The 17,902-nt window shown below is 39.6% G+C and overlaps 1 protein-coding gene across 50 annotated transcripts in view; it reads right to left on the reverse strand.

The window, feature by feature from the left end:
• Nucleotides 1-17,902, reverse strand: part of MAP7 (microtubule associated protein 7) — a 185,921-nt gene that overhangs the window by 58,756 nt on the left and 109,263 nt on the right. For all 50 annotated transcript variants that reach the window (XM_078370165.1, XM_078370163.1, XM_078370161.1 and 47 more), the window contains one exon: nt 12,347-12,424. Coding sequence is in view for 42 of the 50 variants with exons in the window: in XM_035296814.3 (XP_035152705.1) it covers nt 12,347-12,424 (78 nt within the window). In the remaining 8 variants the exon portion in view is untranslated. The remainder of the gene's footprint in view (nt 1-12,346; nt 12,425-17,902) is intronic.

The raw sequence follows: 17,902 nt of genomic DNA on the forward strand, positions 1-17,902 counted from the left end.
CACTATCAATCTAGACTCCATGTAGAAATACACAGTGACTCTGTACAAAAAGGAATTAAAAATGAAAAGCAGGGGACTGTGGTGGGTAGAAGATAGATTTTGGCTTCATAGGAACTTGGGCCCACCCCGTCTTGCCACTTACAAGCTATGTGCTACTGAACAAGTATTGACTTCTGTGGCTTTGTTCCCTCAAGTTACTATGGTACTAACTTCCTGACAGGGTTGTTTTGTGGCTCACAGTAACGTATAAGGCACTTTGCATAGTGCCATGTACATTGCAGGGATTCAATAAATGCAGATCATAGCCTTTATGATCATCGATAATTCCTGTCCTATTGCCACATAGAGTGATATGGCTTGGCTCTGTGTTCCCACCAAATCTCATCTTGAATTGTACTTCCATAATTCCCACATGTTGTGGGAGGGACCCCGTGGGACATAATCTGAATCCTGGAGGTGGTTCCCCCATATTGTTCTTGTGGTAGTGAAGTCTCACAAGATCTGAAGGTTTTATCAGGCATTTTCACTTTTGCATCTTCCTCATTTTCTCTTGCCACCGCCATGTAAGAAGTGCCTTTTGCCTCCTGCCATGATTCTGAGGCCTCCCCAGCCATGTGGAAGCGTAAGCCCAATTAAACCTCTTTTTCTTCCCAGTCTCGGGTATGTCTTTAACAGCAGCATGAAAACAGACTAATACATAGAACATGCAGCTAACAGAAAGAAACGCAGGTAGAACAATGAACTCAGAACACTCATTGGTTATGTGTACCACTCCACAAGCCCCGTCATCACATTCAACAATCTAGAGTCCAGACTGGTCCTTCTGAACAGGCTTACTTTTGTATCAGGGGACCACATATTTCATTGCTGTATGAGAGAAAAGAAAAGGTGACATTCAGAGACTAGAGCAATACTATCCCTTCACCTCTGAAACATATAGACCTGTGGTCTCAGTTTCATATTAGGATATGGAAGGATTATGGGTAACACTGACTACCAGAATAGCCAGTAATATCATGACGTGTCAGAAAGTGATGAGAACATCTGAGTTTGGGTTTTGAGTCTGCTACTAATTCTGTGTGAGCTTGGGAAAATTAGCTAAACTCTCCTACTCTTTTTTTAGAAAGAGTATACAAAATGATATCCAAGTTCTCTTCTAATTAACTCCCATGACTTGATTTTTTTTGTTTTTACCTTTTTGATATATGTGGGATTACAATTAGATTCCTTTACTTTTTTTTTCTTTTTTTTGTGAGACAGGGTCTTGCTCTGTTACTCAGGCTGAGGTAAAATGGCATAGTAACAGCTCACTGCAGCCTTGACCTCCCAGTCTTAAGTGATCCTCCTGCCTCAGCTCCTGAGTAGCTGGGACTTGGGGCACATGTCACCATGTCTGGCTCGTTTTTTTTTTTTTCTCTTGTACAGACAGGGTCTCACTGTGTTGTCCAGGCTGGGCTCAAGCGATCCTCCTGCCTTGGCCTCCTAAAGTGCTGGGATTATAGGCATGAGCCAGTTTGCCTGGTCCAGTCTCCTTTTGTTTTGATTTTGAGTGTTAAAATTTTAACCTTCGTGCTTTCTTAATACTTGTTGTGATTATATTCAAATGTCATTTTCATATTATAAGTATGCTGATTAAATATATGTGCTGAATAATAATTCTTTTTAAAAAGGAATCTAATGGCTTAACCTAGGCTCATCAATTTTAGAAGGGAGTTGTAGAATAAAAAAATAACATCTAAAGATGGAGTATGTACCTATGCAACAATCTTGCATGTTCTGCACATGTACCCCAGAACCTAAAGTGCAACTATATATATGTAACAAATAAAAAATAAAGAAAAGCAAAAAAAAAAAAAGGATGAAGAAGTAAAAATATTTTATAGTTCTTAGAGCATTTGTGTAGGAAATACTAATTAGTTTCATTTAAGAGTCAAGAAATAGGAATAAAAATGTAACCACTATTAGAATGGAAAAGTTTAGCACACCTTTCAAACTATTAAAAATAATCATGGAATGAATGGTACTTACATCAAACCACTCCCTAGTTCCATACCACCAGCCCTACCCCTCCTACAAAAAGGTGTTTTTTTAAAGAGAGAAAAAAAACAAAGTTTAAAAAATAATCTAGAAGGAGTAAAACCAAGCCTATTAAGATTAATACTTTTAGAATGGGTTAAAAACAAAAACACCCAGCTATGCTGTTTAGAAGAAACAAAACTGAAACAAAGTGTCAACACTCAAAAATCATGGGCAAATGGCTATCAGGCAAATGAAAACAAAAATGTAATGACCATGGGAATATTACTACCAGAAAAATTGGAATTGAAGATAAAATGAGGAAAAAGACCCAAAGAAGTGAAATGATGCTTCCAAGATCATCACATGGTCTAAAAGAAACAGCTGCAATTTTAATTCAGCTCTGACTCTAACGCTTGTACCAGCTACTCTATAATGTTGCCTCTATATTCACTTCTGCATGTTCAAATTTCCACCTGAATTTCTCACAGCCCGATCCATTATATAATCTTAATCATTATCTGTAGATTCTTCCCTGCTCTAAACTGGAACTTGCTCTATCTTCCATATTCTGACAGCAGATTCCTGAGATCAAATGTTCGGTCACTTCAAGTCTTCCCCAATGTATCCCTCATGGATGGCGCACCCTTACTCAACACATCCATATAACTGGCCCCATCAATTGTTATATCAGAATGATCTCTCAGCTAGGCACAGTGGCTCACACCTGTAATCCTAGCACTTTGGGAGGCCAAGGTGGGAGGACTGCTTGAGCTCAGGAGTTTGAGACTAGCATGGGCAACTCAGCAAGATCCCCATTTCTACAAAAAAAGATTTAAAAAATTATCTGGACTTGTTGGTGCATGCCTGTAGTCCCAGGTATGTGGGAGGCTGAGGCAGAAGGGTCCCTTAAGCCCAAGAGATTGAAGATGCAGTGAGTTATGACTGTACCACTGCATTCCATCTTGAGTGACAGAATGAAACCCTGTCTCTAATTTTAAAAAACTAGAAAAACAAAATGATCACTTGAATCTGCTGTAGCCTCTCCAATCATTTTGCTACTACTTTAAACTCTCATTCCTTCTCACTTCAAACCTGTTCATTCTCCTACTGTTACCTGTCCAACCCTTGGATTGGCCATAGGATCACACACCTTCACACATGCCTTCTTCCACCTGGCAAACTTCTGTCTTTCAAGTCCTAGCTCAGAGGCTCCTTCCTCTGAGGAGCCTTTCCTGATGACCACAGCATAGGGGTCCCAGCTGCTAGCTGTGTTCAGACGCCCTCAAAGCACTTACATTCCAGCCAGTAGTTACTCTGCTTTTCTGTGTTTGTGAATTCTTCCCTATATCACAATGTCTAGTCTAGCAAATGGTTAAAATATAGTTGAATAAATGAACTAAGGAGTTAAAAGGACAGAGTAATGTCCAAGCACAGTGATTCACACTGGGTTTTGGTGATAACTCAAAGCCTTCTCAACTTGCCATTGAAATCATTCAGTGGAGAGCTGCCTGATAAGAAGTGTGACCTTGGAGGATCCCCATAACACAGTGCCCCTGCACGGAGGGTCCTTCCCACTCTGTCCTGTCCCTGCACACAGTGGTGGGCTAATGGGACTGCGGTGCTAGAATCGGAGTTACCCAGGTGGAGATTACGAACTTTTCTTATATGAAGGCGGAATGATTTTTGAGGTAAGAAAGGACTTACTATCTCAGGGCAAGGCTTAAAGGAGCCTTCACTAAAAAAAAGGAGTTTTGCTAAATAGGGCAATGGTTGTCTTAGGAATCTTTCTGTTACTGCCTTAACCCTAAGTACTTTCGTTCCTCAAAGAATGTTGCCATTCTCTTCACCTGAGGCTGTCCTACTTAGCCCCACCCTAATGGACCAGGAGGCACAGGCATCCCCACCTCTCTCTGCTGCGCCTTAAGCTTCTCTAATTCCAGGAATCTAAGTCAGTATTTGTGGAATCATATGACCTGCCATCTTCATCTTTATCACCACCATCATCATGATGAGATGTCGTCAGCTCTTGCTTCATACTGACGCAAGTGACTTATAGGCATTGTCTTCATAGCCACTCTATGAGACAGACACTGCTATTAAACTTATTTTACTATGAGAAGTCTGAGATACAAAGGAGTGAAGTAACCTGCCTGATGTCTCACAACAAATAAGTGATGGAGTTGGCATTCAAACTCTGGATTGTCTGACTCTAGAAGCAAACAATGAGCCATTATGCTAAAAGGCATGAATTGGAACACTTTCCCAAAACCACAGCGTCTGTCTATACTAGCAAGAAAGAGCTGGGCATCCAAATGTGAAGGTCCTGATCTTCCAATGTCACTCTTAGCCTCTACTGTCATCTGTTTACAAGACCCCTTACCTTTCAGGTTTTAAGACTTTATCTTCACTCTCACAGGCAAAGTAATTTGGGGAGAAAAAAAAATGGTCGCTTTGTCATAATGACTCATTTTATGTTCAGGCTTCAGTTTCTGCTCACCTAATCCCCGCAGCAATAAGCATTTATTCTTTACAGTCCTGAGCATGACTCATGATACAGCTGCTCTGGTATGTGCTAACATCCATACTCCTCTCACTGAGATACATTTAGTCCCTCAGCTGTTAATAACCTGCCCGACAGCCTCATGAGCTTTTGTACACTATATTTACTAAGTGACAATTTTAGGAGATGCAGATGCTGAGACTGATGACAGATTTGCCGAAGTTTATCCATTAGAAGTTTAGATTAGAAAGATTACTTCCCTAAAGACTCCCCCAACCCCTTTTTTTCCTGGACAGTCTCTGAAGTGGAAAGTCTCTTGTCAAAAACAACAACCATTCAAATCAAATAATGTGAAATATGAAATCAGGGGGAGTTTCACTCCCAACTGTAGTCAGGAGTACAGCATTATTATTTACTAATTATTACTAATTTGCTATCAGTATTTTTGGGATGTACATTCTAAACTGGGTTCAAATGACCATTTATCTCTTTACCTTACTCTTAGTACTGCTGTCACTCACTGAGTTGACAACACATTGAGATGAGAGAGAGAGAGAAAAGGAAGCACAGAAAGAAAGCCATGATTAGAAGGCAAAGGAAGCTCAGTGAAATCATCTAGAAAAAAAAGTCCTTCATGCATAATTAAACCAAAGTTTGTTCAAAGATTAAAACCCTTTTTATATTGTTTTATTCTGTCTAAAACATTGCATTAGGATATATCTTAGCTTTGAACTTAGCTACAGAACCCGATATGAATGAATAAAATTACAGACTTGTAAGCTGACATTTTTCTTCAAGAGCTATGTCAGTCCATCATACATTCTCTGATAATCTTTCATGATTTTATGGAATCCCCGAAAGTACCGATTAGGAGTTTGACTCTATTCACATCAAAATTTTGGTTTCAGAAAGAGACTAAATAATTACATGTTTTACTGAGTGCCTAATATGGGCCAAGGCACTTAAACAAAACTTAAACACAATCAATACTCTAAACTTACTCATTATGATCTTGAAAAAGAAAAGCTCTATGTCTCTGAGTACTGTTTGCCTGCTACACAGTCCTTAAATGTTCTCTTGAACTTTCTTGTCAACATATTGTAGAACTATTATATAACATACGAAGAAGAAAATTTAAGGCATATCCTAATAGATCATCCACAGATAATAGAATAGATTCATAGGAGAATTTAAGGACTATCCTAATAGATTATCTCTGTATTCTTGTTGACCTGAGAAAATGATTGCTAACTAGAATTGAATACTTGCTTGACTGAACTGTTATAAGGGCAGGTATTACACAACATCTTGGTCATGTTCTAACTAATTGGCAATACCTCCTGTATTCATCTCCACTTAACATTAAACTAACAGTTGTTGGACACTGAATATGTGCCAAGCTGTTTTAGATACTAAGCTACAGAAATCAAAAAAAGACACAAAGCTTTTCCCTTACAGAGCTTATGTTCCAGTGGGGGCCAACAGATAATTAACAAATAAGTAAAATATCCACATGCTTAGATGTTGACAGAGCTAGGGAGAAAAATAAAGAACGTCTGATTTGAGGGAGCTGAAAATTTGAGTAAGATGGTAAGAGAAGGCCTCACTGAGGAGGTGGCATTTAAACGAAACCTGAAGGAAGAGAGGGAATGAACTATGTGGACTTCTTGGGAAAAACACTCTAGGTGAAGTGCTTGAGTCTGTTGTGTTTAAGAAACAGCAAGTGCTGGGCACGGTGGCTCACACCTATAATCCCAGCACTTTGGGAGGTCAAGAAGGGCAGATCACGAGGTCAGGAGATCAAGACCATGCTGGCTAACACAGTGAAACCCTGTGTCAACTGAAAATACAAAAAATTAGCCAGGCATGGTGGCATGCACAGGTAGTCCCAGTTGCTTGGGAGGCTGAGGCAGGAGAATTGCTTGAACCCAGGAGGCAGAGGTTGCAGTGAGCCAAGATCTTGCCAGTGCACTCCAGCCTCAGCAACAGAGTGAGACTCCTTCTACAAAAATTAAAATAAATATATAAATAAAAATAAGAAACAGCAAGGAGCCGGCGTGGCTGGAGGAGAGAGGGCAAAGGAGAGGATGTTAGCAGGCAGCAGGGCTGAGGCATGGTAAAGGTTCTGACTTCTACTCTGAGTGAGATGGAAAGACTTGGAAGTTCTGGAGCAGAGGCAGGCCTGGCAGGCCATATTGCAACTGGGTCACTCTGGCTGCTGTGTTAATAGATTCTGTGGGAGGAGGAGGAGGAAATGAGGACACTGGTTGGGAGCCTATTTCAGAATCTGGGTGAAAGATCTACTGTCTTGGGCCAAGGTGGCAGCAGTGGTGGTTATAAGAAGTCGTTACGTTCTGGCTATGTTTTGCTCTTCGTACAGCGAAGAGTATTTGCTGATGGATTGATTATGGGATGTGTGGGAAATTTCAGCTAAGATGCTAGGCAATCTTGTTTGATTTGTTATTATCTCACTCCATGCTTGAAATATAAATTCCAGAAGGTTAGGAAATTTATTATTTTCACTTCAATACTCCAGCATCCCTGGCTCAATACTACCTACACATTAAATATTAGTTGAATGAATATAGGAAGTAAAATAACTCAAAATAGCTTTTAAAAGGGAGAGGGTTAGTTTTATTTTAAGCTCTCTGAGTAAAAAATTTATATTGTTGCATAAATTGTATATACTCTAGTCCTAGAATGGTTTCTGAAGAGAAATTGGTAACCAGGATCGATTCGAAGTTCATAAAGACAGAATTACGCTTAATGGACTCAAAGGATAGGAACTGATCAATGCCATAATGTTTTCTGAGATCAAAGCTGATCTCAGAATCTGCTCCAACACTTATATTTTAACCTCTGTCAAATGGGAGTCAACATAGCACCTATGCATCTTATTAATACTTCCATGAGGAAAGAGAATAACCCTTTCTCCAAGACAACTGGATGGACACCTGTCCAACTCCTGAAACTTCAGAAAACTCCATCACCCATATATAAAGCACAAGGATCTCTCTCTACTTAACAGTATCACCACTACTGGATGAATTTTAACAGGAACTGTGGTGATCCTGTACATACTAAAAACATGCTTAAAAAGCTAATGGGGGCTTGGTGTGGTGGTTCATACCTGTAATCCCAGTACTTTGGGAGGTCGAGGCAGGTGAATCACTTGAGGCCAGGAATTTGAGACTGGCCTGACCAATGTGGCAAGATCCCACCTCTACTAAAAATACAAAAATTAGGTGGGCATGGTAGCACATGCCTGTAATCCCAGCTGCTGAGGCATGAGAATAGTTTCAACCTGGAAGGCAGAGGTCCCCGTGAGCCAAGATTATGCCACTGCACTCCTGCCTAGGTGACAGAGCAAGACTGTATAAAAAAAAAAAAACAAACTTATAGGGCAGGAAAAAAAAAGGGTCTATTAACTATTTAATCTTTCAGAGATTCAGTTATTTTCTTTGGCTAAATCATCACAGTATTTTATGAATAAAGTAAGTGTCATTACACTAGATAACTTACATTACCAATTATGGCAGGCCCACACAATAAAAAGAACAACCACCGTGCTAATTTGTTGCTATATAATATATAGTGATAATATATAGTGAAATGTTTAGGATAATATATAGTGAAATGTTTAGGACACTGCCTGGTCCCTAGTTAGTGCTCAATAACTACTGTTTATCATTATTGCTTTTATTTCACTGAATTTAGAAGAGAATGACTGGCACTAATTTTGACATAGTACTAGGAGTATAAGAAGAACAGGGCAGTAAATGTATTAGCCCAAACTAGGATAATGGCAGAGGCAGCCAATATAATGCACAGACTCTTATCTGAAATAAGAGTCTGCTAGATTTCTGACTAAATGGATTCAGGGATGGAGTATGTCAACTTCTACTTACCTACTGGGCTAGTTGACAGTAGATAACTGAAGCTCCCGTTAGAGAAATAAGCTGAGTCCAGACTGACCACTGGGTAGCTACAAGTGCCCCAATATGTCAGGATAGGGACTAACTAGTCAGTGGACAGCACTGGGTCAGCCAAGGAAGAGAATGTTTTATTCTGCAAAAGATCTAATAGCTAAGCTGCTAGTCAGAAAGAACCTAGGGTCTCTAGCAGAAGCACAAAAAATGGCTGAAAGAAATAATGTCTTAGGGTCAAAAAGCATTGGTACAATTAATTGGGACACAGAAATTACCAGGATGAATCTATTTTGGAGTGAAAGATAATGAATAATTTAGTTGTATAGAAGTAGAGTTTCAGGAAACAGGGAGGCATCCACTGCCTTACAAGTAGCTGGAAATGTGGAATCCATATTTAAACAGGAGAGTGAACCTGTGAGAAAAAATGAGATTCCCCACCCCACTCCTGGAAACACAAAATTAAAGCTTAGAAGAGAGAGAGTGAAAAAGATACAGAAGGCAAGAGAGATAGTTTAGGGGATAGAATCAGATGGAATAGGGTGCCTAGAGACTTGACTATGAACAAAGCTTTTAAAAAAGAAAAATAAAGCTTTTAGAGTACAAGTGCCTAATGAAACTGACAGAATAATCTCATACTTGAAGAATTATGCCTGATTTTGTGAAAAATTGAAGGATAATGCAGAAAGAGCAGCCTACATAACATAATCCTACTATAAAAGCATCAAAGCATGACTCAGAGATTTAACCCACAGGAAGTTATTAATAGGTCCTTTCTGTTTGCAAAATAGTACAAACATGCCATACCACCAAGAACAAAATAATCAGACATTTATTCTCCCTCTCTCTACCTTGTTTTTTAAAATATGTGGATTAAACCAATCTTTAATGATTTCAATGTTAATTTCAACCCACATCCAACAATAAATAACCAATCTCACTGGCTATTCATTTTAAACTTTGCTTTGCCAGCTTTTGTGGAATGGTGTCTAATTTTTTTAACTTGAAAACTTTAAAGTTTGAAAGGTGGTAAGAGCTGACATTATCAACTGTTTTTTGTTTTCAAATTAAGCACAGTCCAAAGATTTCCTATTAAGTGGCAGCTTTAAAAAGTTTTTTCTTTTAAAAAAAATTTCCACTGCTGTCATTGCTTCTATAAAGCACAGTTTATAGAGAGTTGATCAGGTGTGCCCTTTGATATTCTTTTGGTAGTGAAGACTTTTTAGAAATCACCCTCATGTACTCTAAAGCACAGCTGAAATTAGATGTTGAATTTTAAATGGCTCTTTTACAGATGTATATCATATATGCACGTATATTTGCATATATGCTCATTCCTGTATTTATGAAGATTGAAAGGAGCCTCTCAAGATTTAGTTCCGACTATGATGGTTTAAATTAAAAAAAAATAGGCAAAAAGGCACAGCTCTAAAATGTAAAGAAAATAAAATTAATGCAAAGAAAAACATTAGAATTGATATATTGTCTTTAAAATTATGACTGACAATTGAAAAAAGAAATGAGATCGAATTTTTAAAAATTATGATATTTCACAGCAGGGGTAAGAATAAAGAGAAAAATCCAGGTGTGGTGATGTGATTCTGTAGTACCAGCTACTAAAGAGGCTGAGGAGGATCAACAGAGCCAAGGTCAAGGCTGCAGCACACTGTGATCACACCTGTGAACAGCTATTGCACTCCAGCCTGGGCGACATAACAAGATCCCATTTCAAAGACACACAGAGAGAGAGAGAAGAGCAAAACTATATATATCATTTATTGGCTCACCAAAAAAGTTGAGCTGTAATAATAAAATACAATCATCTAAATATTATATAATCATATAATAATCTGAAAAGCATGTTGGGTCTCTCAGCAAATGCCTTTCTTCCACCTGTTCTTGCATATTGCCCTATAGTCCTTCTTCTATCCCTTTGAATGGCTCCTTTCATTCTTTAGTTGGGAACTTGGGTGACACTAGGCAGAGCCAGGCTGGGTTAGGCACTTCTACAGGCTCTCAATACCCCTGGCGCATACCCATTCACAGTGGATGCATTGCTCTGTATTATATTACTAGTTGCTATTTGCTTATCTGCCTTCCACTAGACTACACCTAGCTCTAGAGGGCTGGGTGTCAACCTTTAGTCATCTTTTTTGTCATCTTTTAAATATAATATATGGTATATACAGTTTTTGAATATGTAAATTAATGAGTCATGTCCTCCGTTATCAATATGAATTGAAACATGGCATTGCATATTAAGAAAGAATCTAGTCACACAATATACAAAGCTAGGCAACTTTTAGGGAGAACTGCAAGCTCAAAACTCTAAGTCTTACATCTTTATAGTATAAGTAAAGACATTTTTGTTTCACCAGCAGCATATTCATGCTTTCCACAAAAAACTAATGCTTGGTTTTATAAGATAAAGAAACCCAAATGGAAAGGTATGAGTTAAGTATGGAAAAGCTAATTCACAATGTGATTTAAACCATAAAGGAATAATCTGACCTAGGAACTCCTATTCAAGCAGATACGAATCCACACTATAACTAAAGAGATCTCCAAGTGTGAGACCTGAGGGGTGGAGGGGGAAAGGACAAAGTCATGGACTTGAAAACAGAGTGTAAATCACAGCCACCCTAAAATGGTAGTCAGCTTCTTATTTTTTCTCATCTTCCAGCTTCAGCAGCTCTGTCTTCACCCTCTCCTTCAGAGTTCTGGTTCACTTGTCAAAGCAATCTTACTAGGGAGCAACTGGCTTATTCACAGGAGGAAGGGAGAGCCCTGATGACGACAGACAGCCTGCTCCCCAAGAACCTACCTGCCTGTCAGGCCGGGGAGGAAACTCTAGGCACAGAAAAACAGTAGAGCATGTTCACTTCCAATTGAAATCTGTGCCTAAAATCCTCACAAGCAAAAGAAATGACCTCATATGGCCATTACCGCAAAGGACAGAAACAAATCTGAGTTGAAACTATGTAAACAATAGCAAAAGACTTAAAAACCCAGCTTCTACTACGTTTTACATATTTAGGCTTTGGAATAAGAATGATAAAGGGATTAGATATAAGTTCCCAATTGAAACATTAACTCTTACAAAATACGGTTCAACTTTAAGAAGTTACAGGTCATCTGCTGGGGAAATTTTGATACTCTAAGTCAGTCTACTTTTAAAATACCCGGCACTCTGTACACACACATACTGACCGCATTTTATATTTTCAAGGTACACCATTCAGGTACATTTCAAGAGAGTATCCTGTTTTAGCAACTTTACATAAATGGACACTGAAGTAAAGGAGGGGTTGGCACCTGCTTCCTTGCCCAATGTTCTAGAAGACAATGACTGTACAATCTCTAAGTGCTCTAGTCTCAGCTTCCTGCTAAGCTAGTCCTGTGACCCAGGTTCCAGTGATTACACGGCAAATATTACAGTTGCTAATCTTTCACAAGAGCCTTAGGTAATATGAGAAGAATCAGACACCTCAGCACATGCTTTTCCTCACAGCAGCCTGGTAGCACCTGTCTATAAGTTTAACGACAGCATTATTTTAGCAGAGAAGGCAGTTAAGTGCTCCAGCAGTGTATAATCTCATAACTTTTCACATAAAAAAGAACCATATGTTTACTGTCCTTGCATTTCTTGGTAGTAAAATGTAAGCTGTACCATCACTCCACTCATATATCTTTCCCTCCAGTGCCACATTAAACTGTGATTGCAAAAAAAAAAAAAAGGACCCTACTGCTGAGGCTAGAGTTTATTGTTACTGTTTATATTGTATCATCACATACTAAATTCTGCTTCATAATCCACCTGCAAAATTCATAAAGGTATGCAAGAGATCACGGTATTATAGTGACATCTAAATCAAGGCTGTGAATACAGGGCTTGGGGTACCTAGCTGTTTCTCCCGTTCCTCACGTCGCTCCCGGGCCAGCCGCTGCCGGTCATCAACACGTAACACAGGCGGAGGGTCTGAAAATGAGATTTACAAAAAATGGGATGAAGAGTGGATTAAAAGAAAGAAAAAATTCATATTGATAAATATCCAGTAAATCTGAATAAAATACTACTACACTTTACAACAATAAGTACACGTGACTAGAGTTACAGTGATCCACTCAATTACTGTGTTTTCTAAGGACTTCCAAGCATTTTTTTTCTATTTGAAAACATGTAAAATCATGACATAACTATAGCTTTTGGCTATTTTCTTCTAACAATATAAATGATATTTTATGTTCCTAATCTACCAAACTTCTATTATTTTTATGCTTTAAAAAGTCTGTTCCTTAATGACCCACAGAATCCTCAAGTGGCTTTATACTGAACAAATGTTTGCCAGTTAGAGGTGAAGTGCCCGAGCCCAACAGACACGCATTCAGTTTCTGCCCTGTCACTCGCCGCTGGCCAAGGTACTTACCCACCTGAGTCTCAAGCTGTGAGGTGTATTTTAATTTATTACCTGTAAAATAAGGATACAATAGAACCTATCTCGCATTCTTATAATGTCTTAGTAGAGTGTGTAGCGTGTATGTCCCAGTAAATCACTGAACATCTACTATGTGCTAGGCACTGCTCTGTATGCTGAAAAGACAGCAGTCACCAAAAAAGACAAAGACTTGAGACTTCATGGGATTTACATTCTACTTGGGAAAAAATCTGATAGACAAGATAAATAAGTACTATACATGGAATGAAAAAAGGAGAAAAATACAGAGAATATTACACTGAGATAAATGTTAAGGAGACAACAAAGAAATGAAGGGGATTATGACATGTCAGGAAAAGGATGTTTAAATTTTTAGATGGAGCCCAAGGAAGGCCTCACTGTGATGACGATGTTCCATAGAAAGTAAGTGCAAAGGCCCTGAGGTTGCAAGGACCTAATATGTTCCAGAAACAAGCGGGAAATCTGAGGGACTGGAAGAGTGAGACGAGTAAGTGTCAAGGTGAGGACTTTGCATTATACTCTGAGTGAGATGTGGGTGGAGAAGAGGAGTTCTGAAGGTTTACAGGCTCACTCTGCTGCCGTATAAAAACAAAATAATAAAAATGATCATTATAATAATCACACCTAAAATTAGGTTTCTTTTTCTCTCTACTAAAACGACATTAGAATTGATATTGACATTTTTGGAATCTCGTGTTAAAAATGGGACTCTACATAATAATGCAGTAGAGACAGGATGAGTGCGGTAGCTTACACCTGTAATCCCAGCACTTTGGGAGGCCGAGGCAGGTGGATCACCTGAGGTCAGGGGCTTAAGACCAGCCTTGCCAACATGAGGAAACCCTGTCTCTACTAAAAATTAGCTGGGGATGGTGGCACCTGTCTATAGTCCCAGCTACTCAGGAGGCTGAGTCAGGAGAATTGCTTGAGCCTGGGGGGCAGCAGTTGTGGTGAGCAGAGATTGCAGCATTGCACTCCAGCCTGGGTGAAATAGTGAGACTCTGTCTCAAAAAAAAAAAAAAAAAAAATAGAGTAGAGACAAATAGTAGTGCTTTGGCAATAAACTTAAAGGCCTGTAACCCAAATGTCTTTTTTTTTTTTTTAAGACAGAGTCTCGTCTCATCCGGGCTGGAGTATAGTGGCATGATCATGGTTCACTGCAGCCTTGACCTCCTGGGTTCAAGTGAATCCTCCCACCTCAGTCTCCTGAGTAGCTGAGACCACAGGTGTGCATCACCACACCCAGCTAATTTTTGTAGAGATGGGGTTTTGCCATATTGCCCAGGCTGCCAAATGTCTCTTGAACTTTACAGAATTTGTACATTTAAAGGAAATAAAACTGTGTAGAAGCCCATTAGTGGCCTGCATAAACCAGGCAGTGTGGACAATGAACAAGATTAGGAGATGGTTTTTAAAAATTGGTTAAATGGACCCTTCAATAGCCTACTATGATAAATATCTGTCAGATCTCCTAATCATTTATGAAGTTCCACATATTTTTTATATATGAAAATATGGCTCCTGGTCCTAAAAGGTTTAATTTGGAAACAAAAAATGGAGTGGACATGTATGTAGATCCTCTCAGGCAATTTATTAAGAACCATCCACAGGAAGTGTTTGCTGTCATTTGTTTTGGTGAAAGAAAATGGTGGCCATAGCAAAATGGCATTTTAAAGAAAGAACTTGGGGCAGAAGTCAAGATGAAGTTAAAAGAAAGACCTTTGCCACTTAAAAAAAAGACCTTATCACTTTAATACTCCTTAAATAGTAAGAGGTTTACTCCCTCATGTAAACTTTTTTCTCTTGAGACATAGTCTCACTCTGTCACCAGGCTGGAGTGCAGTGGCGCGATCTCAGCTCACTGCAACCTCCGCCTCCTGGGTTCAAGTGATTCTCCTGCCTCAGCCTCCTGAGTAGCTGGTACTATGGGCACGTGCCAGCATGCCCAGCTAATTGTTGTATTTTTTAGTAGGGATGGGGTTTCACCGTGTTGGCCAGGATGGTCTTGATGCCTTGACCTCGTGATCCACCTGCCTTGGCCTCCCAAAGTCCTAGGATTACAGGCGTGAGCCACTGCGCCTGGCTTTTTCCTTTTAAACAGGATCTTGCTCTGCCACCCAGGCTGGAATGCTGTGGTGCGATCATGGCTCATTGCAGCCTCAATCTCCCCAGCTCAAGCTATCCTCTTGCCTCAGCCTCCCAAGTAGCTGGGACTACAGATGTGCACAACCACACTCAGCGAATTTTTTTTTTTTTAATGAGACAGAGTTTCTTTCCATTAATATCAAAGTCTCTTGGGTGCTAGAATGTCACTAATACCTGTGGCAGATTAAAGATGGCTGTGCATGGGGCTGGGGAGGAGCAGAGACTTGTCTGTTTTGTTCCCTGCTGCATTCTCAATGCCTAGGGTTGTACTTGGCAGAAAAGGATATTCAATAGGTATCTGTTGAATGAATGAATGAACAAACAAACAACGAACAATTTTAGCTAACTCTCAGAGTCTTTAAACTTTTACTAAGAGGCACCAATGGGAAAAACTAAGAATGATCTTGTACCCAGAGTAAAATATTTAAATGCTAGCAATTTAAATATAACTAAAAACTGATAAAAATTTATCTTTAAAGATGGGTTTTCAAAAAAGCACAATTAAATAATTCCAGTAGTGAATTTTCTATAATTCATTGCCTCCCTTCTCATTTCCACACCTACATTATTTTTCCCTAAAAGAAAAGTAAGGTATAGAAAATACTTCAAATTTATGTATAGATCAGCCAGGTGCAGTGGCTCACACCTGTAATCCCAGCACTTTGAGAGGTCAAGTTTTGAGACCAGCCTGGGCAACATGGTGAAACCCTGTCTCTACTAAAAATACAAAAATTAGCCAGGTGCAATGGTGCAGGCCGTAATCCAAGCTACTTGGGAGGCTGAGGCAGGAGAATCGCTTGAACCTGGGAGGTGGAGGTTGTAGTGAGCCGAGATCACACCACTGCCCTCCAGCATGATTGACAGAGCAAGACTCTGTCTCAAAAAAATAAAAAAATATATGTATAGGCCAGGCACCGTGGCTCACACCTGTAATCCCAACATTTTGGGAGGCCAAGGCAAGAGGATTGCTTGAGTCCAGGAGTTTGAGACCAGCCCAGGCTCATTTGAAAAAGGGAGACCTCACCTCCACCAAAAATTTAAAAAATTAGCCAGGAGTGATGGTACATACTTATGGTACCAGCTACTCAAGAGGCTGAGGTGAGAGGATTACTTGAGCCTGGGAGATCCCGGCTTCAGTGAGCCATGATCACACCACTGCACTCCAGCCTGGGCGACAGAGTGAGGTCCCGTCTTGAAATAAACAAATTAATGTATATTCCATATTGTTTCCCAGTGGATCTAACATGGTTAGAATAAAATTAAGTTACTCATTCTCACAAGGAAAAAGGGTTTAAGAGGAATAGAATTTAGGTTTAAGTAAGATAGCAGCTGCACTCCAATTCAACCTCCTACCTACAATGTTTCAAGTGTGGCGTGACATCTAACCTGAGGCACTGTTAAGGGTGAAAGGGAGTGTCATTAAAATTCTGTGTCTATTCATGAAACCTCCTACCTACAATGTTTCAAGTGTGGGGTGACATCTAACCTGAGGCACTGTTAAGGGTGAAAGGGAGTGTCATTAACATTCTGTGTCTATTCATGTGACAATATGCATAAACCTGGATTACCTTGCACACATCTGAGAGTATGGCCATGCTACTAAAGAGCTCTCAAAGTTGACAAGGCTTTTGCAAGAACTCACTAGGCCATGACTTACATGTAACAACTACCGTTTCTACGGTAAATACTTCGGTATTTCTGTTAGCAATTCGTATTTTATGAAGCACTTTCACATTTTATCACTTTATCCTTCCCAGTAATCCTATGAGTTAGCCAAGCATTTATTCATTCAATGAAGAGTTACTATGAATTTTTTTCAAATGAAAAAAATCAGAGAAATAGATACGACTAATGAAGACAGCACAGATATGTGCCAGAGTGAGGGCATAAAATCCGATCTCTAACTCAGTCCTGTGCCCATCCATGCACCACAGCAAGTCACTAGAACTGCACAATGTAGTATCAGAGAAGGGCTGCAAGAGCCTAAGTCACACACTCCTCTATGAGGGCAATTGACTTATGAACAATAAGGCAGGATAAAGTTTCAGTGGCTCTTTTAAAGACTTGTGTTGGGGGACAGCAAAGAGATAGGAATTTAGGGGGATCTTTAATAAATATGGGTAGCTGCTTTCCTTACGTCCAGGAACACATGAAGTTTTCTTAGGAAGTCAAACGATTAATCATTTGGAGGTAGCTGGAGTTTGGAAGAACCATCTCCTACTTCTTCAGACTGTACAAACTGTCTGTTTTGGTCTGGGTGCAAGTATTCACATTTGAGAGCAATAGTCCTTCCAGCATAACATGAAACTTAATGTGCTCATGGTACTAAAACACCACAAGGGACTTCAGAAATGTTTCTTTGTTTTGTTTTGTTTTAGGCGGAGTCCCACTTTGTTGCCTACACTGAAATGCTGTGGTGGATCTCAGTTCACTGTAACCTCTGCCCCCTGGCTTCAAGTGATTCTCCTGCCTCAGCTTCCCAAGTAGTTGGGGTTATAGGCATGTCACCATGTCTGGCTAATTTTTTTATTTTTCATAGAGACAGGGTTTCACCATGTTGGCCAGGCTGGTCTCAAACTCCTGGCTTCAGGTGATCCACCTGCTTTGGCCTCCCAAAGTGCTGGGATTACAGGTGTGAGCCACCACACCCCGCCAGCCATAATGTGTTTTAAATACAAAAGTCACGACTTGAATGTGAATAAATGTGTTCTAAATCAAAGAGATGTTCTAGAGTCTTCTAATGAGTTTAAGTACTAGAAGGTAAAAGAGGAAAGGAAATTTAGCATCAAGAGCATTTTATATAGGTTGGCTTATCTGTATATACAAGAAAACAGACACAGGGATGCTCAAAAAGA

This window comes from Callithrix jacchus, chromosome 4 (genome assembly GCF_049354715.1).
Source record: "Callithrix jacchus isolate 240 chromosome 4, calJac240_pri, whole genome shotgun sequence".
In the NCBI taxonomy this organism is placed as follows: Eukaryota; Metazoa; Chordata; class Mammalia; order Primates; family Cebidae; genus Callithrix; species Callithrix jacchus.